Genomic DNA, 26,963 nt, shown 5'->3' with positions numbered 1-26,963 from the left:
TTAAAATCCTGCAGCGCACACAAGGTCCTCCTGCTCAAGTCAGAGCATGTCCAGGCCCGTCTGAAGTTTGCCAATGACCATCTGAATGATCCAGAGGAGGAATGGGAGAAGGTCATGTGGTCTAATTAGACAAAAATAGAGCTTTTTGGTTTAAACTCCACTCGCCGTGTTTGGAGGAAGAAGAAGGATGAGTACAACCCCAAGAACACCATCCCAACCGTGAAGCATGGAGGTGGAAACATCATTCTTTGGGGGATGCTTTTCTGCAAAGGGGACAGGACGACTGCACCGTATTGAGGGGAGGATGGATGGGGCCATGAATTGCGAGATCTTGGCCAACAACCTCCTTCCCTCAGTAAGAGCATTGAAGATGGGCCGTGGCTGTGTCTTCCAGCATGACAACGACCCGAAACACACAGCCAGGGCAACTAATGAGTGGCTCCGTAAGAAGCATCTCAAGGTACTGGAGTGGCCTAGCCAGTCTCCAGACCTGAGCCCAATAGAAAATCTTTGGAGGGAGCTGAAAGTCCGTATTGCCCAGCGACAGCCCCAAAACCTGAAGGATCTGGAGAAGGTCTGTATGGAGGAGTGCGCCAAAATCCCTGCTGCAGTGTGTGAAAACCTGGTCTAGAACTACAGGAAACGTATGATCTCTGTAATTGCAAACAAAGGTTTCTGTACCAAATGTTAAGTTCTGCTTTTCTGATGTATCAAATACTTATGTCATGCAATAAAATGCAAATGAATTACTTAAAAATCATACAATGTGATTTTGTGGATTTTTGTTTTAGATTCCGTCTCTCACAGTAGAAGTGTACCTATGATAAAAATTACAGACCTCTACATGCTTTATAAGTAGGAAAACCTGCAAAATCGGCAGTGTATCAAATACTTGTTCTCCCCACTGTAAGTGCCTGCTGACTAGGTCTCTCAACTTCTTCATATAATCAATTGACTAGGGTCGATGTAGAATTAGATCAGTGGTGGGCAAACTATACCGCTGTGAAGGCCATCCGGCACAGTTGCAGGTTTTTGCTCCTGCCAAGCAGTAACACACCCGATTCAGCAAATCAAAGCCTTGATCGAAAACTACGAAGAGTTGATTTTGTAGAATGATGGGTGTGTTACTGCTTGGCCAGAGTAAAAACCTGCACCCACCGTGGTTCTCACAGGGTATAGATAGCCTACCCCTGATGTAGAGTGTCTGTGTTCGATAGACAAGCTAAATGCGCGGCCACAGTTGTGGTTCTCCTCAGATATCTCTATCTCACTCTGGTTGGTTATCTGAATACTAAGTTGTACTCGGCGAGGTGACGTTGAAGCTTCACAGTATCATGGTGCAACTCATTAGCAGAGTTTTTTCTCATCTCTTCTGTCTTTTTGTCACGCATAAATTAACATGTGAAATGTCTGCGGTGCTTATGTTTTTTTTATTATTATTATATAATTATTTCTGACAAAGTAAACGGTCACCGTTCTTTTCGCTGTATTGTAGCCGGTCGCGAATTACAGTACATTTTTCAATGCGTTTCTATTGACATTTGCATATTTGCTTGACGACATGATGAGATTTAGATTTAAATCTCCTTTCAGATTTAATTCAACATCAAAAGGAGAGGAGTGAGATGCCGAGGTTGTTGGCTTAGTTGTGGGGGGAGTATGTGTGAGAAGGTGTGTGTCTGTGTATGTTTGGTTTTCTGTGTGTAGGCTTCGTTGTGTGTGCGTGTGTGTGTGTGTGTGTGTGTGTGTGTGTGTGTGTGTGTGTGTGTGTGTGTGTGTGTGTGTGTGTGTGTGTGTGTGTGTCTGTGTGTGTGTGTGTGTGTGTGCGCAACTGTTTTGTATGTGACAGTGTCTGTGTCTAAATGGCGATCAATAGCACAGTCAGAGGACAGGTTACAGTTACAGCTGTGCCACGCGGCATGCAGCAAAGGACACACTTTCTCTCATCACTGTGACCGTGGCAGCCATTGTACTTCCATCTTAACCACAACACACACACTCCACAAAGGAGCTTGAGTCATCCTTACTGGGCCAAACCACATGCCACCTCTGGGAACCAGTCCCCTGCTAACTTCAATGGCAGTCTAAAACATACTTAAAATCACTTACTGTACAAGTACACACACACAGTGCAGAAGTGAAGGTCCCTGCTGTCCTTTTTCATCTATAGTCCTCCCATCCAGCTGCTGTTCTGGCATTCCTGGTGTGTGTACAGTCTTCTACAAGCACCCCAATAAGCCTGAAGTGGTTCAGTCTCCATCGTCTGCTGCCTTTCACTGGCCGGCCTTTTGTCACTTCACCAAAGCTCTAAGAGCGTCGACCGTGGGATGGTTGGAGAGCGAAAAACTGGGATGATGGGGTGCCATGGCTGTCACTAGCCCAAACCCACACACACTCCTCTCTTATTGGCCGTGAGCTGGCGCTAGTTTATCGATCAGTCACGCCACAAGCCGTATGGAGGGCTGAAAATATTTCCATATATGACACCTAATCGTGAGTGAGGTGACAACCCCCCTAATTTGACTGGAATCCGCCCTTTCACTCTTTGTATCCCTCAAGGGCCACTTGTCCCCCATGAGGGGGCCACAAACTTCCCTAATCATACAGACACAACCAATGTTCCGTCTAAGCTGCTTGTGCTGCAAGCAGTAGCCCGAGACCGTTGCGCTGCCCCCCTGGGACTGCTGGGCAAAGCGCAGAAGAAATATCAGCCCACGGAGAGACACACGAGATTGAACCTAACGCAACTTTGTTGAGTTTCTCCTGTTAACACTATCAACGTGTCCCTTTAATGTGGCAATTGTGATCAAATCAACACAATATTTGCCACTTTCAAAGCAGCATACCGAAACAAACTTCTCAGACCCGTGCGGCATAACCAATCACAGCTGCAGTAGGCCTATATGCAAATAGACCATTGCCATATATGGATCTGTGCCATTTACTTTGAACTGGACTGTGTACAGCTGTGGTCGTGTGTGGATGTGTTTGTTTTGAGATCAAAGCAAGAGCTGCATGTAGCCACGTATTCGTTTTGTTTATAGTCTTTTGCTAGTTAGTGAGTTATTAGCCCGGTTATAGATAATTTGAAGTCAGCAATAGGAGAGTGATTGCTTCCTGCAAGAGCACAACACATCTACATTTCTAGACATCTTTGAAAAGCTAGTCAGGTAAAGAGCTTTGTCTTAAAGGGGCAGTGTTGAATTTTGAGACTGGCTTGAAGAAGCTAAGTAGCAGAGAGTAGCATAATTAATGAATTGTATTTTGTAAAGCGGTTTCTTGCACCAAACACCCCAACAATGTTTTCAGTCACCTCCTTGTCTGAAGGACAAGTGGATAAACAGGTTAATGTAAAGCCCTGCATGTTTTTTTTTCAAAAGTCTCATGGAATATAGGCCTACATTGAACACCACACTACTACTGTAGGCTGAATGATAGAACAGCTATTTACATGTTAAAATGTTATGGGATGCATTTTCTCCATTGTTTTTGATGGTAGGCCACTCTGGTAGGCCTACATTATGATCACATAGCCACAGTAGCCTACTTGGCTACTGTAAAAACTGTAACTTAAAGTGGGTACAGCCTCAGTGTTCACAGTAAAACTGTAACTTAAAGCGGGTACAGCCTCAGTGTTCACAGTGAAACTAACTTAAAGTGGGTACAGCCTCAGTGTTCACAGTAAAACTGTAACTTAAAGCAGGTACAGCCTCAGTGTTCACAGTAAAACTGTAACTTAAAGCAGGTACAGCCTCAGTGTTCACAGTAAAACTGTAACTTAATGCAGGTACAGCCTCAGTGTTCACAGTAAAACTGTAACTTAAAGCGGGTACAGCCTCAGTGTTCACAGTAAAACTGTAACTTAAAGCGGGTACAGCGTCAGTGTTCACAGTATAACTGTAACTTAAAGCAGGTACAGCCTCAGTGTTCACAGTAAAACTGTAACTTAAAGCGGGTACAGCCTCAGTGTTCACAGTAAAACTGTAACTTAAAGCGGGTACAGCGTCAGTGTTCACAGTATAACTGTAACTTAAAGCAGTTACAGCCTCAGTGTTCACAGTAAAACTGTAACTTAAAGCGGGTACAGCCTCAGTGTTCACAGTAAAACTGTAACTTAAAGCAGGTACAGCCTCAGTGTTCACAGTAAACGTGCGCTGGGAGTTGCACAACATTTTCACAACGTTCAAGACCTGAAATTTGGTCAGTGCCGTAAACAAGTTGAGAAACACTGGACACAACCATCTTATAAGCTGAAAAAGACAATGCTGCCCTGTTTGATATATGGTCTTCCACGGGAATGTGTCCGAGGTCAGTCTCTCATGAGATAGCCACTTTAAAGATGAATGGCGGTGGATTGTGAGTGGCCAGTTCATAGCATTCCCCAGATGCTCAGATGAAAAAAGTCCAAGGGGCTTAAGATCTGTCTGCCTTAACCCAGAGCGCTCAAATAAAGCTTTTACTGCTGCGAGACAGGGACACATTAGATGGTACAGCGGATCACAGACAGACACAAACAGAAAGACAGTGAAGTACTTAGTTAGATGGTTAGATAATTGGTTTGAATACTGTTTGAGAGCGGTGCAATATTGGCTCATTGTTTGTGTGTGTGTACGTGTACATGCATATGTGTGTGTGTGTGTGTGTGTGTGTGTGTGTGTGTGTGTGTGTGCACATTCACACACGCACTCTCCTCCCAGAGGTTAACAGAGAATCACTCAGCCAGAGAGACATTGTCATTGACAAAGAGCTTCGGGGAAGGAGGAGAACTGGGGAGAAAAGTGCGCCTACGGTGACACCCTGTATGCACACATGACTGTAATTCGCTTTGGATAAAAAGTGTCTGCTAAATGGCATATACACAAGCCTCTCCGGTGAATATTTACAATTTGCATGTTGATTTGATTAGCATCTCCGCCACGCGACGACACTAGTCAACAATAATAGACTGAGTAGCTATTAAACCCAGCGAGGACCTCCAGTGATGTTTGGTAATGAATCTAATTAGTGTAGTTGCTCTGGGAGTCAGATTGACGGTATGGCAGGGGTACTAGGGACTATATTTAACGTGGCCCATAGCGGACTGAAGTGTGTGTGTGTAGTGATGAGGGTGTGTGTGTGTGTGTTTCAGTAGTGGCATAGTTGCAGCAGTCACCAGGCCTTATGGGTATAGCAGGGTTCTGCTTTGGTGAGCCAACCCTCCCCTTACCCTGTCTGTTGCACCCTTCCTTCCTTCCTTCCTTCCTTCCTTCCTTCCTTCCTTCCTTCCTTCCTTCCTTCCTTCCTTCCTTCCTTCCTTCCTTCCTTCCTTCCCTACCTCCTCTTCCTCTCTCACAATGTATGTGTTGTGTGCCCTCTGTGTGGACCACCATGCCAATGATGCCCATCTGCTGTTTGGTGGCCTGCTTTACCTTCCTTCCTCTCCTCCCCCTCTCCTCTCTCCTCTGTACATATACACGTCATGAGATGACATCTTTCTACAGTGGTTCTTCCTTTAAGAGTTACGAGCTTATGCTGCAACAGTTAGTGGTAGATGGTGTCATTCTGTCATTGCATCACACCTTCACAAGTGGGACTTAGAACGCTGACCTTTTGGTAGTCTAATCTGTGGCACAAATTGACTTTTCGTAAATTAATGGAGGTGTTTTCAGCTTCTTCTCTGGCACTAGAGTCCTGCATCAGGCAACAACAACAAACAACTGTTGGTGGTCCTGGAGTTAAGAGAGAACTTGGATAAATTCAATGTGGGAATTTCACTTGACATGTGGACTGACGATTTTCAAAAAATAGGCACGATGGGCTTTTGGTTTCTCTCCCTCTAAAAACAGAAATAAATAATTCCAAATAACAAACTGCCTTTATTTACAAATTAGTAAGAATGTCTCACCCCATGTTCAAGAATGGCCTTTTTCCCTTTATTCAGATTATAACCGCTGACTTTAGGTTATTTGAAAAACAAAATCATCTCCAAAATATTTTTATTTTTTAAACAAGCCATAGAAAGTTTCAGTTTAAACCACCAGAAAATACAGAACAAATAATACAACAAATATTGTGGTTAAACTCAAATGTACTAATTGATAAAAATGTATCAATTGGAACCTTTATCAAGTGGAAGGGGGGAAAAGTAAGAAACTTGTCTGTCGGGAAAATTGTGATAAATAAAAATATATACCAGTTTCATTTAAAGACCAGAAAATTGACACCTGTGCCATTTAGATCGCAAAATAGTTAGGAAGAGATTTTCGATGTAACGATTCCATGGCACATGGTTTATGAATTCACACGCAATTTTCCATTCCACCTGAAAGCCCTAATCTGCTCACTTAAATGGATAGAGATCCTGGTCATGGTGCTAAAGAATGTTGTACAGGTGGCCGTCTAATCTTGTCTAATGGGAGGGCCGGCCCTGGTACCTGTTTATTTTCCTGGGCTTTCGCGTTCAGCGTAACACAGGCGAATAGCACTGTGATAGCCCACCCTTGATGGGCTATCAGCAGGACAATGCATTGTTTTCTAACCATATCTGGATGGATCCAAAACGAATTACTATGGGAATAAATATCACTGAATGACAGAAATAGTGGAATAAAGTAGGCTAATGAAGGCAACACGTGGTTCTTTACTGGAACACCCAAAGTCATTCAATTGTTATGATAGGATTTGGAGCAATAGCCAACCTGCGTGTGGTCAACTATTTCAGCACCGTTTCACGCTGCCCTGAGACAAGCATGGGGCCTGGTCTTGATAAATCAATGAGATATTTATTTTCACTGAATCTCCGTTTGGGTATTGGTTAGACTACAATTAGGGTGTGGAAATGTTAGGATTATTTTGCTTTTCACTCGCTGTCACTTAGTAGCCTACTCCCAACCGGTTCCATTGTACAGCGCCATATTTTCCTTACGGAAATCCTGAGGGTTTCGTTTTTTCGTTTTTCTTAGAATAGAATGGCAACAATGGCTGACACTTCAATAACATGAAATAGAATTCTGCGGCAACCCGCAAGCTGTGCTGCAGTACGACTCAACTTTTAAAGGAAGAACCATTGTATGTGTTCCCTCATTGATGTCTTTCTCTGTCCTCATTTACTTTCGCTTTTTCTATATTTCCCTCTTTTTATTTCCCCCTCTTCTCCCACCCCCTCTCTCTCACCCTCTGTTTCGCTGTATTTCACTTCATCTGTGTCGTCTGGTAGATAAAGCGTGTTTGGGGTTTTAAAAAGCAAGTGGAGGACTAAGGTGTTTGTTTTTGTCCCCTTGCTGCCATTACTCTGTGATAAGTGCTCCGTAGCAGGGAAACAGGGCCCGCGGGCCTTCCTTTCACTATATGCTAATATTTAGCCTTTTCTCTCCCGTTCTGGCACCTATTTTAATATGTTCCATAAATGTTTTCACTGCTAGTGAGACACGGGTGGCACCCCCCCCCCACTCCCCCCCTACCACTTGCAGCACCGACAAAACTGAGTAAGGGCGTTTCCCATTTGGCTGATTCTCTACAATGGTGGCACTGACACCCGCCTCTCCCTCACCCGATTGGCTACTGACAGCATGGGGAGGGGTTTTCTCTGATTCTTATCGTGACATTGAGAGTAATCCTGAAATGGACCAGGGAGCAAGGAAGATTCCAATCTACATATGCATGAGTAAGGAGATGCTCGACCACAAAAATATAATCTCCCTGCTTTTACATCCATATGTACAGCGTTGAACCGCATACATTACCCACGCAAACACGGTTAAGAACATGACACTCCATCTCTCCTGGCTTATATACAGAACGCCCGCCGAGTGCATTCAGCTCGCCTCTAAATCTTGACTAATGTGACAGTTTAGTGAGAGAAGGGAAGAGGCAACGCCTCTCTTGGGGAAAGACGGGCAGCGGAACATTTGTGGTTGTGGGGGGGTATACATGTAGCAGAACGTCTGTCAGTGGGTAGGCCAGCGGCAGTAATGGTTCTCTAAAGCAATCCATAGTGCTGCATACCAGCAGCACCCCAGAAGCCCATTTCTTCTGACAAGAGTTTTAATCCCCCTGGTTTTAATCTCGGGGATGGCAACTATAAAATATCAGACTAATTAAAAGGAAAAGGGAAAGCAGGGGAGCGAAGGGAGGGAGCATGGCCTAGACTGGTGGGAGAAGGGCACAAAGCGGAGGCAGAATTCAGACTCCCAAGTCGCCACTTCTGAGACAGACACATTGTCCTTCCGTAGAGAATCCACTGGGGTTTCTTTACATCAGCTAGGAGCAGAATTATTGATCAGAGGAGAGTTACTCATCTCCAAAACCACTCCTGCGGCAATGCACTCACTTACAGCCATCTCTCCACAGCACACCTTTTTCTCTCACTTCTTTGATTAGATTTGTGGCACTCTGGATCTTACACACACACCATTGTCTTGTCTCTTTCATCTGATAAACACAGAGGGGACATTATATAGTATGTGTGCATTTGATGCTTGTATGTGACTGACTACTGCAGCCTCCCAGTATATGTCCTGCTCTCCTGAGGCATATGACTGCGAAAGCTCCAGTCCTTGAACAGCACAGCCACCACGACCATCACTACTCAGGCCTCCGTGATGGCAGGCTGCCGTTTCCAAGTCTCCCTCACTGTTTCTGAAGGAGAAAAGACGCTTTCAGTTCCTTAAGATTTTTTTCCCAGACTGAGAATATGTAAGCCATCTCAATTACCAAAGCCGGGTATAAGGGCTGCTGGACGTTTCTCAAAGTCTCTAATCTTACACTCTCTCTCCTCACTAAGATTATTTCACAGAGAACTGTGGGAGTTTTGCTTCTTCTATTTAATAAATCTGGAATAAAAAAAATGTGCCTCCAGAAGGATTGCGCATTAAAGAATAAAGAGCTTTTTGGATTCTTTTCATCTTATTTTTTGGTGTAGAAACAAAGAGAACCAGGGACAAAAGCGTTATCTGAGACTGCAGTTGCATGTTAGGGAGCCGGGCCTTGGGAAATGGGTCGGTGAATCCATTTGAAGGCCATGAGTGTGTGTGTCGATTGCCCTCTGTTTCCAGCGCTACATACACACAGTGAGAAAAGAAATATCAGGCAGAATAGCTTTTTCTGAAGCCTGGCAAAATTAGGCACAGTTCCACTACTTACATATTTACATGCCAATTTCGCAGCTCTTTCGAACCACCGGCGTTCCCGCAACACAGAAATCAATAGCAGTGTTCCACTGCTTAAGCCGCAACATTCCAATTACAAAAACTGAGAGCCTTGTCTCCTCGCTCATCCTTGCACATGATCAGTTTAGATGTGTTAAATTATGGTTGCCAGTGGGCAATGCTCCTCCTCACCCCAGTATCAGCCAGGCCCTTATCTTGTTGTTTTGCTGTTCCCTTTTTCTTTAAGTGCCGAATCAAGGTTGCCTTTCTTGTCCTGTGAAGAGACACTATGACACTGACAACAGCCTAACAGCCTGAACGTTTGTTCTGCACTTGTTGAAATAAAGAAATAAGCATAGAATAACTTAGAAACGTTCTTTGTTGTGTGCGGACCCTCTACATTGCAGTCAAACTACACCCCAACACAATGGTGAGCTGGGAAGCCACCACAATCCTGAGATTTTAGACATGATGCTATCTATCAAACTGCTACATATTACCTCTCTCCCTAACACCTGGAGATGACGTCACTGGTATTCCATGGGCAAGATAGCGCCACATAGGTAAATTGCCTTCTGCTATCTGTTGATGATTGAACCAAGAGCGCAAGGCTGAGGCCCAGGGGAGGGGAATATTAAGAGTATTAAATGCACCTGTGCTTTCAAAATGAAACGGCAGTGATTTCTTAAACGGAGCGCCTGTTGAGATGCTAGTCTAATCCCATAATAATCAGGGTAATGAAAGCACTCCCTTGCGCTCGCTGGGAAGCCGCGGATCAAATGCATCCTCACATCCTCTTCCCCTGGCTTATAATCTTTCTCCCTAACGGCCAACATGCTGCGTTATGCCCCCACCCGCAAGACATGTCAATGAGCCTCCCTCGCATGGCTTCGACACCTTGCATAATTCTCCTGTCCGCTTGGCTAGATGAGGACATACGTCACAGTCTCCCGGGGCTTTGGGGTTTCAACTGTCAATCCGTTCCAACCACCCATTCAAGAGAATGAGAGCAATCTGCTGACCATCTAAATGTCATGCTTGAAAGAATGTGATCAGAAGAAGGAGATCATCTTCATGGGCGATTTCAATATAAACTGGGAAAATAAAACTTGCAGGAAAAAACTCAAAGAAATCACAGATGATTTCAACCTGACTCAAAAAATACAAGGTCCAACCAGAGTAACACAGTCATCCCATACTCAAATTGATCTGGTGTTTACTAACAGACCTGATTGAATAACTAAGTCTAGTAACTTACTAACTGGCATATCTGACCACAATGTTACATTGGTGGTTAGAAAGCTCACTAAAAATACATTTAAGAACCATATTAATGTGCAACAATACACAAAAATCCTGAAAAGTGAGCAGAGTCACTATGACGCAGCTGTAAATCAAATTGACTGGTCTGGTCTGTAAAGCAATGAAGACTCAGAGTCTGGATACAGAACATTTCTGTCAGCTATTGACAAAGTGGATACCTCTTCTACTAGGAAATGTCAACGTAAGCCAAGACGGAAATGGCCTCTTTAGGCAGATGATAGAACGGGATTTTTCTAGGAAAAAAGGACTGAAGTCTGGTAAGAATGATGACAGATGTACAGTTGAAGTCAGAAGTTTACAAACACGTAGGTTGGAGTCATTAATATGTATTATTATGTATTATTGACTGTATGTTTGTTTTACTACATGTGTAACTCTGTGTTGTTGTATGTGTCGAACTGCTTTTCTTTATCTTGGCCAGGTCGCAATTGTAAATGAGAACTTGTTCTCAAATTGCCTACCTGTTTAAAGGTGAAATAAAAAATAAATAAAAATTAATACCTTATTGTGGAACGCTTCTGGAAGGCTACCCGAAATGTTTGACCCAAGTTAAACAATTTAAAGGCAATGCTACCAAATACTAACTGAGTGTATATAAACTTCTGACCCACTGGGAATGTGATGAAAAAAATAAAATATTAAATAAATCATTCTCTCCTATTATTCTGACATTTCACCTTCTTAAAATAAACTGGTTATCCTAACTGACCTAAGACAGGGAATGTTTACTAGGATTAAATGTCAGGAATTGAATGTTTTTGGCTATGTGTATGTAAACTTTCAACTGTATACAACATTTCCTACCTTTGGAGGCCGCCAAATTATAAATGCACGTCTCACATCTGAGATATTGCCTCACATGCTGGCCACAAGCAGGAGCTACTATTCTGAAACCAATTGAATCACTCAACAAATAAACAACTTACCACCAACTTACCACCCTTGTCATATCATTTTCAAACATAATTGATTTAGTCTGTATAGCTTTAAGCAGTATGTAAACTCAGCATACGGCTTAAACTCAGCTGTAAACTCAGCAAAAAAGAAACGTCCCTTTTTCAGAACCCTGTCTTTCAAAGATAATTTGTAAAAATTAAAATTTACTTCACAGATATTCATTATATAGGGGTTAAACACTGTTTCCCATGCTTGTTCAATGAACCATAAACAACTAATGAACTGGCACCTGTGGAAAGGTTGTTAAGACACTAACAGCTTACAGACGGTAGGCAATTAAGGTCACAGTTATGAAAACTTCGGACACTAAAGAGGCCTTTCAACTGACTCTGAAAAACACCAAAAGAAAGTTGCCCTGTGTCCCTGCTCATCTGCGTGAATGTGCCTTAGGCATGCTGCAAGGGGGCATGAGGACTGCAGATATGGCCAGGGCAATAAATTGCAATGTCCGTACTGTGAGACGCCTAAGACAGTGCTACAAGGAGACAGGATGGACAGCTGATCGTCCTTGCAGTGGCAGACCACGTGTAACAACACCTGCACAGGATCGGTACATCCGAAAATCACTCCTGCGGGACAGTTACAGGATTACAACAACAACTGCCCGAGTTACACCATGAACGCACAACACCTCCATCAGTGCTCAGACTGTCCGCAATAGGCTGAGAGAGGCTGGACTGAGGGCTTGTAGGCCTGTTGTAAAGCAGCTCCTCACCAGACATCACCGGCAACAACGTCGCCTATGGGCACAAACCCACCGCCGCTGGACCAGACAGGACATGCAAAAAAGTGCTCTTCATTGACGAGTCACAGTTTTGTCTCACCAGGGTTGATGGTCGGATTTGTGTTTATCATCGAAGGAATGAGGGTTACACCAAGACCTGTAATCTGGAGCGGGATCGATTTAGAGGTGGAGTGTCCGTCATGGTTGCAATTCATCTGATCACTCTTCATAACATTCTGGAGTATATGCAAATTGCCATCATACAAAATGAGGCAGCAGACTTTGTGAAAATTCATATTTGTGTCATTCTCAAAACTTTTGGCCACAACTGTACTGGTGTCTGGAACTATATTGGAGCGATGCAGCACCATTCTTCCACGAGACATTCAATCATTTGGTGTTTTGTTGATGGAAAACTCTCTCCGGGCACTGCTCCAGAATCTCCCATAAGTGTTCAATTGGGTTGAGATCTGGTGACTGAGACGGCCATTGCATATGGTTTGCATCGTTGTCATTCTCATCAAACCATTAAATGACCACTCATGCTTTGTGGCTGCGGCATTGTCATCCTATGGGGGCGTAGCCCTGGTAGCCAAAGTAATGGCCTGAAATTATTTATACATGACCCTTAGCATGATCGGATGCTTATTACTTAATTTAGTTAGGAACCACACCTGTGTGGAGGCATCCCTCATTTTGTAAAGTTTTTCCATTATTTTGGCAGTGACCTGAACATCTAACCTCGACACCAATTTTGATGAAGAATTGATTGGGGGGTTGAAGAAGGATAAGGAGGCAATGATGATGAAACAACATTAGCTGGATCACTTCAGATCACATTGTCGTCTGCATGTTTCTTCCTCGTTCATCCCGATCCTGACCCACTTCCCAACTCGCCTGGCAATGGCAGAACCGGCACCACACGGAACGCCATCCCACTCCTCCCCTCAGAAGCCCAGGCAGTCTCTTTGCTAACCCCCAATTTAATGAAGTTATAGGTTGTATCACATCCGGCCGTGATTGGGAGTCCCATAGGGCGGCACACAATAGGCCCAGTGTCGTCCGAGTTTGGCCGGGGTAAAAAAGAATGTGTTCTTAACTGACTTACCTAGTTAAATAAAGGTAAAAATAAATAAATGGTAGTGGAGCGGCCGGAGAAGAGAATGGCATGCATACACCTTCTCTCTGATGTTCTCTCTGATGTTCTCCCACTTCTTCATATCTATCTCTGCCCAGGAGCTGGGCTTTGTGAATTATTCATCAGAGAGCTCTCTTTTTTCTTCTTCTCCTCTGTTGCTTTAATTCCCTCCCTCTCGTTTCTATCCACGTAGGGATAGCTCTCTCTCTCTCTCTCTCTCTCTCTCTCTCTCGTTCTCTCTCGTTCTCTCTCTCTCTCTCTCGTTCTCTCTCTCTCTCTCTCTCTCGTTCTCTCGTTCTCTCTCTCTCTCTCTCTCTCTCTCTCTCTCTCTCTCGCTCTCTCTCTCTCTCTCTCTCTCTCAGTCAGATGCAAATGGCCTCATTTGAAGAACGGCATACTTGGAAACAATTAATCAGCGCCCGTTTACTTCCCCATAAATAGAAAAGGACAGTTATTTTCTACCGTTTCTCACCAATTTTCTATCCGTGCCACAAGTCTATGGTTTTTACCCATGTACTTTAGGGTGTGGGTTTCTCATATAGAGTGGTCAGTCACCTGTAATTGGCTTTTACAATGTGCTCAGACACCTCTGATTGGTTCATACAGAGGTGTCTGCCACCTGTGATTGGCTCATACAGAGGGGACAGGGCCAATGAGATTACCTGGAGGGAGTTGATTGATACAGGTAGTATCAATCAAGTACTATGGATGAGAGTCTGGTACATGTTCAGACTTGACCATAGGTTTGTGCAGGTACAAAAAAGGGGGTGGGGGGGGGGGGGGGGGGGGGGGGGGGGGTTAGCAGTACCTTCACACTGGGGTGGCAGGTTAGCCTAGTGGTTAGAGCATTGGACTAGTAACCAGAATGGTTGCAAGTTCAAACCCCCTAGCTGACAAGGTACAAATCTGTCGTTCTGCCCCTGAACAGGCAGTTAACACTGTTCCTAGGCCATCATTGAAAATAAGAATTTGTTCTAATTAACTGACTTGCCTGGTTAAGTAAAGGTATAAAAAAATCAAACTGACCCGCCAACCCCCTTCTTTCAAACCTTTTCATCCTCCATCAACCTCTACTCTATTTTTAACCTATGCTGAGTACCCCACTCTTCCTGTCTTTAGCCCCCGCCCCCCTCTTTCAACCCCTAACCCCTCAATTCCCATCCTTCTCCTTCAACCTCTCTCACTGCTCCCTCACCCCCATCAATGCTAACCCCAATTGTCTCCCATCTCAGATCTCCACGCGCCCAGCCCGTGCCTGGCAAAGGCCTGTGAGTTTGGCGCTGTGTGTGTGGTGAAGAATGACAAGCCCGTATGTGAGTGCCCCGAAGCCTGCCTCCAGACACCCGACCCAGTGTGCGGCAGTGACGGCCACAGCTACGGCAGCCATTGTGAGATGAGGGCCACGGGCTGCGCCCTGCAGAGGGAGATCCACATCCAGCACCGAGGACCTTGCGGTGAGTACCAGACTATACAGTAGTACACTATGTCTGTATACTGTACATGCCTGACCATGTAACCTGACCAGGAAACAGGAATAACTCTGGGCCCTAGGGTATAAGATCATGTGATGTGGTCAGAGAAAAACTCCTGGTCTTCAAAGGGTACTTCTGGATTTTGGTAATGAGGCCCTTTATCTACTTCCCCAGAGTCAGATGAACTGGTGGATTCCATTTATATGTCTCTGTGTCCAGTATGAAGGAGGTTAGAGGTAGTCTCTCGAGCCAATTGCCCCATTCTTTCTGCAGGCATCTTTAGATCTTAATTCAGAGCAGATATTTAAAGGGATACTTCTGGATTGTGGTAATGAGGCCCTTTGTCTACTTCCCCAGAGTCAGATGAACTTGTGGATTCCATTTGTTGTCTCTGTTGGAAGGAAGTTGCTAAGTAGCTTTAGTGTTATGACTGGAAGTCTAAGGCTAAAGCCTGCAATTTCCCTATTATTGACCTTTCTGGTTGAAGATGCAATCTACTTCCAATGAGAGGGGGAACAGCCATGCTCCTACTGTTTAAATGGTGACTGAGTCATGAGTCTTTGTCTGCTCTCGAGCACTGGGCTAAAAATATCCTGGCTTCCGCCTGCACTCATTTCATTGCCTGTTTTCTTTTTCTTCCCTAAAGTTTGGTTAGTCCACTTGACGAAGCCATTTTAGCTAGACTTGTTAATGGCATCTCTAGTGCTCATTTTCCCATAAAGGGTCATTGATGATGGCAATGATTAACATTTTCCTTTTATGAACAAACTGTTTGCGCCCGTTTCTTCCATTCCATGTCCTTTCCTCTTAGTCATCAGCCAGAGTTCACTCTCTGCAGCTTTAGTTTGAATACAATTCTATTTTACTGTAGATGTGGTCTACAGCAGAGGCATATATCTGCACAGTAAGGAACATGTACAGTAGGCTGACATGTCATGTGTAGACTAACTAAGCCCAGACGTGAACAAATTCAGATAAATATTTACATCTCTTCACTTCTCTCTTCTTTTATAGGCTACTTAGTAAAGTTCATGCATGTTGCCTGGATGTAGCCATTTGGTCCTAAACGGGTAATAGTTTTTGATTTGATTGGATTAGGATCTCCATTAGCCGATGCCAATGGCGACAGCTAGTCTTACTGGGGTCCGACACATAACGGAAAATACATTACAGACAAAAGACTTTACATTTGACATACATTTAAAAACATTAACATGTAGTGTGTGTTTGTGTATCTATCAGTTACACATCCAGTACCAGTCAATAGTTTGGACACACCTACTCATTCAAGGGTTTTTCTTTATTTTTACTATTTTCTACATTGTAGAATAATGGTGAAGACATCAAAACTATGAAATAACACATATGGAATCATGTAGAGACAAAAAAAGTGTTAAACATATCCAAATATATTTTCTATTTGAGATTTTTCAAATAGCCTCCCTTTGCCTTGATGACAGCTTTGAACACTCTTGGCATTATCTCAGCCAGTTTTACCTGGAATGCTTTGTGGGAACTCTTGCAGGAGTTCCGATTAATCGGCCGATTTAAAATATATATATATATATATATATATATATATATATATTTGAATGTATTTATTTACTTGTAATAATAACCATTACAACAATACCGAATGAACACTTACTTTAACTTAATATAATACATCAATAAAATCCATTTAGCCTCAAATAATTTGCTCAGAACATGAGAACATATGAAAGCTGGTGGTTCCATGAGTCTTCAATATTCCCAGATAAGAAATTTTAGGTTGAGGTTATTATAGGAATTATAGGACTATTTCTCTCTATACCATTTCTATTTCATATACCTTTGACTATTGGATGTTCTTATAGGTACTTTAGTATTGCCAGTGTAACAGTATAGCTCCTCCTCGCCCCTACCTGGGCTCGAACCAGGAACACATCGACAACAGCCACCCTCGAAGCATCGTTACCCATCGCTCCACAAAAGCCGCGGCCCTTGCAGAGCAAGGGGAACAACTACTCCAAGTCTCAGAGCGAGTGACGTTTTAAATGCTATTAGCGCGCACCCCGCTAACTAGCTAGCCATTTCACATCGGTTACACAAGCCTAATCTCTGGAGTTGATAGGCTTGAAGTCATAAACAGTGAAGAGCTGCTGGCAAACACACGAAAGTGCTGTTTGAATGAATGCTTACGAGCCTGCTGCTGCTCAGTCAGACTATCAAATATCAAATCATTGACTTAATTATAACATAATAACAAACAGAAATACGAGCCTTAGGTCATTAATTTGGTCAAATCTGGAAACTATCATTTCGAAAATAAAACGTTTATTCTTTCAGTGAAATACGGAAGCGTTCCGTATTTTATCTAACGGATGGCATCCCGAAGTATAAATATTGCTTTTACATTGTACAACCTTCAATTATGTTATGTCATAATTATGTACAATTCTGTCAAATTAATTACGGCCTTTGTTAGGATTAAATGGACTTCACACAGTTCGCAATGTGCCAGGTGGCCCAAACTGTTGCATATACCCTGACTGCTTGCAAGAGAAGTGACAATTTCCCTAGCTATAAGAAATTAATGTTAGCAGGCAATATTAACTAAATACAGTGAGGGAAAAAAGTATTTGTTCCCCTGCTGATTTTGTACGTTTGCCCACCGACAAAGAAATGATCCGTCTATAATTTTAATGGTAGGCTTATTTGAACAGTGAGAGGCAGAATAACAACAAAAAATCCTGAAAAACGCATGTCAAAAATGTTATAAATTGATTTGCATTGTAATGAGGGAAATAAGTATTTGACCCCTCTGAAAAACATGACTTAGTACTTGGTGGCAAAACCCTTGTTGGCAATCACAGAGGTCAGACGTTTCTTGTAGTTGGCCACCAGGTTTGCACACATCTCAGGAGGGATTTTGTCCCACTCCTTTTTGCAGATCTTCTCCAAGTCATTAAGGTTTCGAGGCTGACGTTTGGCAACTCGAACCTTCAGCTCCTGCCACAGATTTTCTATGGGATTAAGGTCTGGAGACTGGCTAGGCCACTCCAGTACCTTAATGTGCTTCTTCTTGAGCCACTCCTTTGTTGCCTTGGCCGTGTGTTTTGGGTCATTGTCATTCTGGAATACCCATCCACGACCCATTTTCCTAATCTCAGCTCGTTACCTGTATAAAAGACACCTGGGAGCCAGAAATCATTCTTATACTTATTTCCCTCATTAAAATGCAAATCAATTTATAACATTTTTGACATGCGTTTTTCAGGATTTTTTGTTGTTATTCTGTCTCTAGCTGTTCAAATAAACCTACCATTAAAATTATAGACTGATCATTTCTTTGTCAGTGGGCAAACGTACAAAATCAGCAGGGGATCAAATACTTTTTTCCCTTACTGTATGGAGGTTTAAAAATATATACTTGTGTGTTGATTTTAAAGAAAGGCATTGATGTTTATGGTTAGATACATTGGTGCAACGACAGTGCTTTTTTTGCAAATGCACTTGTTAAATCATCACCCGTTTGTCAAAGTAGGCTGTGATTCAATGAGAAATTAACAGGCACCGCATCGATTATATGCAATGCAGAACACTCTAGATAAACTATTAATATCATCAACCATGTGTAGTTAACTAGTGATTATGTTAAGATTGATTGTTTTTATAAGATAAGTTTAATGCTAGCTAGCAACTTAATTTGGCTTCTTGCTACCCTCGTGTAACAGGTAGTCAGCCTGCCACGCAGGCTCCTCATGGAGTGCAATGAAAGGCAGGTGGTTAGAGCGTTGGACTAGTAACCGGAAGGTTGCAAAAACGAATCCCCAAACTGACAAGGTAAAAATATGTTGTTCTGCCCCTGAACTAGGCAGTTAACCCACCGTTCCTAGGCCGTCATTGAAAATAAGAATATGTTCCTAACCGACTTGCCTAGTTAAAATAAAGGTGTAAAAAAAAAAAATCGGCAAATCTGTATTTTTGTTATGAAAACCTGAAATCGTTCATAATTAATTGGCCATTCCGATTAATTGGTCAACCTCTAGTCTGAATACTTGCCGTAGGCACTGTGAACTCATTGATATGAACCTGGGAGAACTGCAAACTGTTCTTCAGGTCCTGGACCTCTCTGGTCAGGTCGTCCATTATTTTATTAGTTGGCAACTCCAGTATTTGGACAAAACACTTGAAGCTATTTTCTTGTTGTTGTAAAAACTGTTTGTAGTACTCTTTTTGTTTGTTTAAAATATCCTTCACCTGTGATAAAGAGACACCGTTGTCCCCAACGGTACTTCCATCGGCTTTGGTCTATGTCTTGCTAGTAATGTAGGCTACGCTGTTACTCCTCACAGTTCCAGACAGGGCAGGTCGCAGAGCAGATGGAAACAGAAACAAACAACAGTGATTCAAACAGTCACACTTCCGGGGAAATCCGTGGTCCTATCAGCAAGGGATATCGGGCTGTGTACAAGCTGCTAAGGAAACCTGGCTAGCGTGACAGCTAGCTAATGTGAGTTAGAAGCTAGGCTAGCGTCTGTGCCAATAAGGGAACAATGAGCTAGTGCTCTGGAGAAAAATATACAGAATATTGTTCCCTGCAATACAGTGAATGCCCTACACCTTATTGTGTATGTTGACAATTATTTGAAAGTAATTATAGTTATTTTGCAAAAGAAAGCCACGAAAAAGATACATGTTTCAATGCATGCCACCGGAACTTGAACCCTAAAATAAAATACACTGCTCAAAAAAATAAAGGGAACACTTAAACAACACAATGTAACTCCAAGTCAATCACACTTCTGTGACATCAAACTGTCCACTTAGGAAGCAACACTGATTGACAATCAATTTCACATGCTGTTGTGCAAATGGAATATACAGGTGGAAACTATAGGCAATTAGCAAGACACCCCCAATAAAGAAGTGGTTCTGCAGATGGGGACCACAGACCACTTCTCAGTTCCTATTCTTCCTGGATGATGTTTGGGTCACTTTTGAATGCTGGCGGTGCTTTGACTCTAGTGGTAGCATGAGACGGAATCTACAACCCACACAAGTGGCTCAGGTAGTGCATCTCATCCAGGGTGGCACATCAATGTGAGCTGTGGCAAGAAGGTTTGCTGTGTCTGTCAGCGTAGTGTCCAGAGCATGGAGGCGTTACCAGGAGACAGGCCAGCACATCAGGAGATGTGGAGGACGCTGTAGGAGGGCAAAAACCCAGCAGCAGGACCGCTACCTCTGCCTTTGTGCAAGGAGGAGCAGGAGGAGCACTGCCAGAGCCCTGCAAAATGACCTCCAGCAGGCCACAAATGTGCCTGTGTCTGCTCAAACGGTCAGAAACAGACTCCATGAGGGTGGTATGAGAGCCCAACGTCCACAGGTGGGGGTTATGCTTTACAGTCCAACACCGTGCAGGACGTTTGGCATTTGCCAGAGAACACCAAGATTGGCAAATTCGCCACTGGCGCCCTGTGCTCTTCACAGATGAAAGCAGGTTCACACTGAGCACATGTGACAGACGTGACAGAGTCTGGAGACGCCGTGGAGAACGTTCTGCTGCCTGCAACTTCCTCCAGCATGACCGGTTTGACAGTGGGTCAGTCATGATGTGGGGTGGCATTTCTTTGGGGGGCCGCACAGCCCTCCATTTGCTCGCCAGAGGTAGCCTGACTGCCATTAGGTACAGATATGAGATCCTCAGACCCCTTGTGAGACCATATGCTGGTGTGGTTGGCCCTGGGTTCCTCCTAATGCAAGACAATGCTAGACCTCATGTGGCTGGAGTGTGTCAGCAGTTCCTGCAAGAGGAAGGCATAGATGCTATGGACTGGCCCGCCCGTTCCCCAGACCTGAATCCAATTGAGCACATCTGGGACATCATGTCTCGCTCCATCCACCAACGTTGCACCACAGACTGTCCAGGAGTTGGCGGATGCTTTAGTCCAGGTCTGAAAGGAGATCCCTCAGGAGACCATCCGCCACCTCATCAGGAGCATGCCCAGGTGTTGTAGGGAGGTCATACAGGCACGTGGAGGCCACACACACTACTGAGCCTCATTTTGACTTGTTTTAAGGACATTACATCAAAGTTGGATCAGCCTGTAGTGTGGTTTTCCACTTTAATTTTGAGTGTGACTACAAATCCAGACCTCCATGGGTTGATACATTTGATTTCCATTGATAATTCTTGTGTGATTTTGTTGTCAGCACATTCAACTATGTAAAGAAAAAAGTATTTAATAAGAATATTTCATTCATTCAGATCTAGGATGTGTTATTTTAGTGTTCCCTTTATTTTTTCGAGCAGTGTAGTAAAATCAACGCAATGTTATCGCATAAAACTGACTCATCACCATAGTACAAAAAGAGGGCTTGCAATTTCAGCCAATCACGCACATTTACCTCATAATATGGTTGAATCAAGTCACACTTCAACAAACTTGTTCACTCGTCAGCGCATTTCAGCAACAAATTGGACAAAATCATTGCATGTTGCCATGCAAATTGTCAGAATTGCTGCAGCAAAATCAAGCGTTTTTGCCAGCAAATATCACAAAACATCTCTGCAATTTCCTGGAGGGACCAATAATGCAGAGTAATAGAGATGCCTGAGGCCTTTTATCAGCCATTAACACAGACTGCCAATACTCTAGCCACTGTTAGCCACCGTGCGCAGTTACATCTGCCACCACCAGCACACACAGAGAGATTACATTTGCCTGGCTTGGCTTAGCACAGTTACGCTAGCTCTCCGCTTGCTCTACCCCCTGTTTCAACTCGAGTTTCATGTTTAATCCATTGCAGTGTTGCTGGCAGGGGGGCCAATGTGACTCCACTATTATTTCCTCCCTTCCAAATTGGAATCTATGCGCATAAGGATGTATTCCAATGGGAAATGCAGAGCCGGATGGGCAAACTCAACTGTGTTCATGCCAGCGTTAGGTAGACAGGTCTCGCCGTGGCGCCGCCGGCGGGTAATGAATAGTCTTCATTTAAAAAGGTGAGGAAGAAGCGGGCCTCGCCATGTTTGTGTAACACAGCACACACACACAGCACTATGGATGGCAGTGAGTCCACACAGAAACAGGAGTCAGCGAAACAGGGCAATAAAAGTGGCAGGCAGGCAGTGCTTGGCGAGGCCTGCTCTAGGAATGATGATGGTGATCTGGTTTATTCTGGGCTGTTTGCACTGCTTTACACAAGCCTCTTCAAACTCCACTGAGTCATCACCTCCCTCCGTCTCCACTATTATCTGGCTTAATTATCACGGCCCTTTCTTGTCACTGGCATACTGGGTGGGGGGGGTGGGGGTAGATAAGGGTGGTTGTGAGCCTTTATAGGGGATGGGAAGTGTGTGTGTGTGTGTGTGTGTGTGTGTGTGTGTGTGTGTGTGTGTGTGTGTGTGTGTGTGTGTGTGTGTGTGTGTGTGTGTGTGTGTGTGTGTGTGTGTGTGTGTGTGTGTGTGGCCTATATGCATGGTCATAATTAGATTTTTCTTTTGAAAAAAATATATAAAACCTGTGCTAGGGGAAATAGTCATCTTTACTGCTCCGGTGCGGTTTGATAGTAAGGAGTTACATGTTTTATTATTCTGTTGTATTTCCTCCTCCTGAGTGTCGGGTGACCTTGTGTATCTGGCTGGCTGGACGAGGCAGAGACACGCATGCTAAAAGACCACAGAAGGATATCAGTCACTTTCTATATATAGATGAGAGGAGAGAGAAGTAATTTAGAAGAGAAAAAAACATGCAAACAACGCATACTTTACTAGTTGGCAGGAAGTTAAAAGAGGAGAGGTACATAAAGGGAGGAGAGGAGGGACAGAACGATAGTAATAGTAGATGGTATAATATGAGAATATAAGCAGGCGGCACCAGAGAGGGAGAGACATGAGAGGAGTTGGGAGGGAGTTAAAAGAGGAGAGGTAAATAAAGGGAGGAGAGGAGGGACAGAACGATAGGAATAGTAGATTGTATAATATAAGAATATAAGCAGGCAACAGAGAGGGAGAGACATGAGAGGAGTGGGGAGGAAGTTAAAAGAGGAGAGGTAAATAAAGGGAGGAGAGGAGGGACAGAGCAATAGTAATAGAACAGACACTGGGAGGTCGGCAGGGGACTATTTTATCGGCTGGGGACTATTTTATCGTCTGGGCTATTTTAGAGCCCTTCACTAAACAAATGTCTCTCGTTCTCTTCGTGTTATAGAACAACTCCTCCCTCCATCCCTGGTTGTAGCTCGTGTCTCCTGGACTATTATTATTCGTCTGAGAGGATGTGTAACGTTCTGAGGCTGGAGAGGCTCTTTAGCTTTTCGTTTCCCCACCGTCTCGCTCTCTATCCATCACTCGAAATGGCTGTCTCCTCAAGGCCACTTTTTACAACCTCCCCTCCCCCCCGTCAGACACGTCGCCCCACCGCGTTAATGCTGTTAGTGCTAACTATCAAGGCCCTATGTATACAGCCAATAAGGCAGCCCGGTTGGGTCCGGTTAGCTGGGTGTGTCCCGATCAGCCGACACCAACGACCGGCAGCACTGGCTGGAACAGAGGGAGCGAGACAGAGCCAGGAGGAGGAAGATGAAGAAGGGAGGCCTTTTATTGGGACACGGGCCCTGATAAAGGACGACACTCACCGTGATTTATAGCCCTTGGGTCCGGCACGCCGGTGTCACAGTGATCTCCATCACCGCTGGCTGCCACCTCAACCACATTTTATTTTTGGGGTGCCTGCATGTATATTTGAATCAGGCCCCTAGGCCGGGATAACCGAGTGCCTGTGCGACACGGGCTGATTTCCTGACATAATTCATATGTAATAAGGTGTAATTAACAGGTTAATAACATGGGGGAGGGGGAGTTTCCCATCATTGATATACTCAACGTGTCAGTAGTAGGCAATGCAAGGCAGAGGGTAAGAAACTGAATGGAAAACAAGCAAAGGATCAGACTAAATGGAATCTGGAAAGAGAGGATTCTTGTCAGTATTCTCAGTCCAGATCATCCACTGAAACGTGCAGATGTGTAAAGTCTGCAGGCCATCTGGGGGCCTCTTGACATGACCAGCCTTTCGAGGGGGGTTAGGTAAAAACATGGCATCATGGTAACACCACGGTTGTGGTTCTATCTGTCCCCTCTCTCTTTTTCTTACTCACTAACTCACTCACTCACTAAATTCCCTGACACACATACATACACACACACATTCTCTTTCTCTCCCCATGTTACCCATACTGGTCTTATGTACTCCCTCAGACCCTAACTCTCTCCTACCTGTCTCCCTCCAGACGAGGCGTGTGCCAACTGTTCATTCGGGGCGATCTGCGACGGGCAGTCAGGCCGCTGTGTGTGCCCGCAGGAGTGTGTGGAGTCCCACCAACCGGTGTGCGGCAGCGACGGCTCCACCTACGGCAGCGAGTGTGAGCTCCACGTGCGCGCCTGTACCAAGCAGCTTGACCTGCGTGTGCTCGCCCAGGGAGAATGCAGTGAGTAATGCTACCGCCAAGTGTGTGTGTGCTGCGTCTGTGTGCCTGTGTGTTCCTACCAGCAGTGTGGTGGTACAAATATACTATATAAATGCAACATGCAACAATTTCTAAGTTTTTACTGAGTTACAGTTCACATCAGGAAATCAGTCAATTGAAATGAATAAATTAGGCCCTAATCTATGGATTGGAAAAACAGATACTGTTGGTAACAGATCCCTTTATCTTTTAAGTAGGGTCGTGGATCAGAACACCAGTCAGTATCTGGTGTGGCCACCATTTGCCTCATGCAGCACGACACATCTCCTTCACATAGAGTTGATCAGGCTGTTGATTGTGGAATGTTGTCCCACTCCTCTTCAATGGCTGTGTGAAGTTGCTGGATAGTGGCAGGAACTGTAAAATGCTGTCGCACACATCGATCTAGAGCATCCCAAACATGCTCAATGGGTGACATGTCTGGTGAGTATGCAGGCCATAGAAGAACTGGGACATTTCCAGGAATTGAGTACAGACCCTTGCGTCATGGGTCTGTGCATTATCATGCTGAAACATGAGATGATGGCGGCAGATGAATGGCACGACAATGGGCCTCAGGATTTCGTCACGGTATCTCTGTGCATTCAAATTGATAAAATGCAATTGTGTTCATTGTCCGTATCTTATGCCTGCCCAAATCATAACCCCACCGACAGCATGGGGCACTGTTCCCAACGTTGACATCAGCAAACCGCTCGCCCACACAACGCCATACATGTGGTCCGCGGTTGTGCGGCCGGTTGGACGGACTGACAAATTCTCTTGGACGTTGGAGGCGGCTTATGGTAGACAAATGAACATTAAATTATCTGGAAACAGCTCTAGTGGACATACCTGCAGTCAGGATGCCAAATGCATGCTCTCTCAAAACTTGAGAAATCTTTAGCATTGTGTTGTGTGACATTTTAGAGTGGCTTTTTATTGTCTCCAGCACAAGGAGCACCTGTGTAATGATCATGCTGTTTAATCAGCTTGTTGATATGCCACACCTGTCAGGTGGATGGATTATCTTTGCAAAGGAGAAATGCTCACTAATAGAGATGGAAAAAAAAGTGTGCAAAACATTTGAGAGAAATAAGCTTTTTGTGTATGGAACATTTCTGGGATCTTTTATTTCAGCTCATGAAACATGTGTCCAACACTTTACATGTTGCGTTTATATTTCTGTGCAGTGTCTATGTCTTATTAAAGTAATAAACCTGTATCTCTGTTGTATTTTAGCTGGGATATTCGTTCTTCATGATTCCACTGCATAGTCACCTATAACCCTTTGTATGTGCGTTTACAGAGACCTGTGGCAGCGCTGTGTGTGCCTGGGGGGCCCAATGCATCCAGAACAAGTGCGAGTGCACGCAGTGCCAGGGCCAGGCTTTCTCGCCTGTGTGTGGCAGCGACGGCATGACCTATGACAACACTTGTGAGCTGGGCTCGGCATCCTGCGTCTTCAAGAAGAAGATCGAGGTGGCCAAGCTCGGCAGCTGCGAAGAAGGTTGGCATTAGGAAATATAAACTGTTTTTAATAATATTTTCTTTCCATTGACGTTTGTCATTGTCCACTTTGTTTTGGTAGCTACTGTTGTTAGCTGGTGATGTTGATCAATCCCTATTGATACTGTAAGTATCTCCTATTGTCAGGAAGAAATGTACTTGTGGCCACTACTGATCGGGAGGAGAAAATCGAAACTTTGAGACAGAGTGCTTTTAAAACATGACTTGCTTCATAAGTAGCAGCCTAGTTCACAATGTCAATCCTTTGTGGAGCTACTGGCACAGTTCCAAAGGTTCTACTGCTCTCCTCTGTCCTACTAGCACAGTTCCAGAGGTTCTACTGCTCTCCTCTGTCCTACTAGCACAGTTCCAGAGGTTCTACTGCTCTCCTCTGTCCTACTAGCACAGTTCCAGAGGTTCTACTGCTCTCCTCTGTCCTACTAGCATAGTTCCAGAGGTTCTACTGCTCCCCTCTGTCCTACTGGCACAGTTCCAGAGGTTCTACTGCTCTCATCTGTCCTACTAACACAGTTCCAGAGGTTCTACTGCTCCCCTCTGTCCTACTGGTACTGTTCCAGAGGTTCTACTGCTCTCCTCTGTCCTACTAGCACAGTTCCAGAGGTTCTACTGCTCTCCTCTGTCCTACTAGCACAGTTCCAGATGTTCTACTGCTCCCCTCTGTCCTACTAGCACAGTTCCAGAGGTTCTACTGCTCTCCTCTGTCCTACTAGCACAGTTCCAGAGGTTCTACTGCTCTCCACTGTCCTACTAGCATAGTTCCAGAGGTTCTACTGCTCCCCTCTGTCCTACTGGCACAGTTCCAGAGGTTCTACTGCTCTCATCTGTCCTACTAACACAGTTCCAGAGGTTCTACTGCTCCCCTCTGTCCTACTGGTACTGTTCCAGAGGTTCTACTGCTCCCCTATGTCCTACTGGCACAGTTCCAGAGGTTCTACTGCTCTCCTCTGTCCTACTAGCACAGTTCCAGAGGTTCTACTGCTCCCCTCTGTCCTACTGGCACAGTTCCAGAGGTTCTACTGCTCTCCTCTGTCCTACTCGCACAGTTCCAGAGGTTCTACTGCTGTCCTCTGTCCTACTAGCACAGTTCCAGAGGTTCTACTGCTTCCCTCTGTCCTACTAGCACAGTTCCAGAGGTTCTACTGCTCTCCTCTGTCCTACTAGCACAGTTCCAGAGGTTCTACTGCTCTCCTCTGTCCTACTAGCAC

At 44.4% G+C, this 26,963-nt stretch overlaps 1 protein-coding gene across 8 annotated transcripts in view; it reads left to right on the top strand.

Moving 5' to 3' along the window:
- LOC110491868 (agrin) overlaps nucleotides 1-26,963 on the top strand; it is a 472,223-nt gene that overhangs the window by 326,432 nt on the left and 118,828 nt on the right. For all 8 annotated transcript variants that reach the window (XM_090202606.1, XM_036946761.2, XM_090202603.1 and 5 more), the window contains 3 exons: nucleotides 14,500-14,721; nucleotides 24,013-24,210; nucleotides 25,538-25,738. In XM_090202606.1, the coding sequence (XP_090058732.1) occupies nucleotides 14,500-14,721; nucleotides 24,013-24,210; nucleotides 25,538-25,738 (621 nt within the window). The remainder of the gene's footprint in view (nucleotides 1-14,499; nucleotides 14,722-24,012; nucleotides 24,211-25,537; nucleotides 25,739-26,963) is intronic.

Source organism: Oncorhynchus mykiss, chromosome 16 (genome assembly GCF_057628025.1).
Source record: "Oncorhynchus mykiss isolate SJ-2025 chromosome 16, ASM5762802v1, whole genome shotgun sequence".
Classification (NCBI taxonomy): Eukaryota; Metazoa; Chordata; class Actinopteri; order Salmoniformes; family Salmonidae; genus Oncorhynchus; species Oncorhynchus mykiss.
The sequence above is the reverse complement of the archived record's forward strand: the minus strand, read 5'-3'. Positions and strand labels throughout refer to the sequence as shown.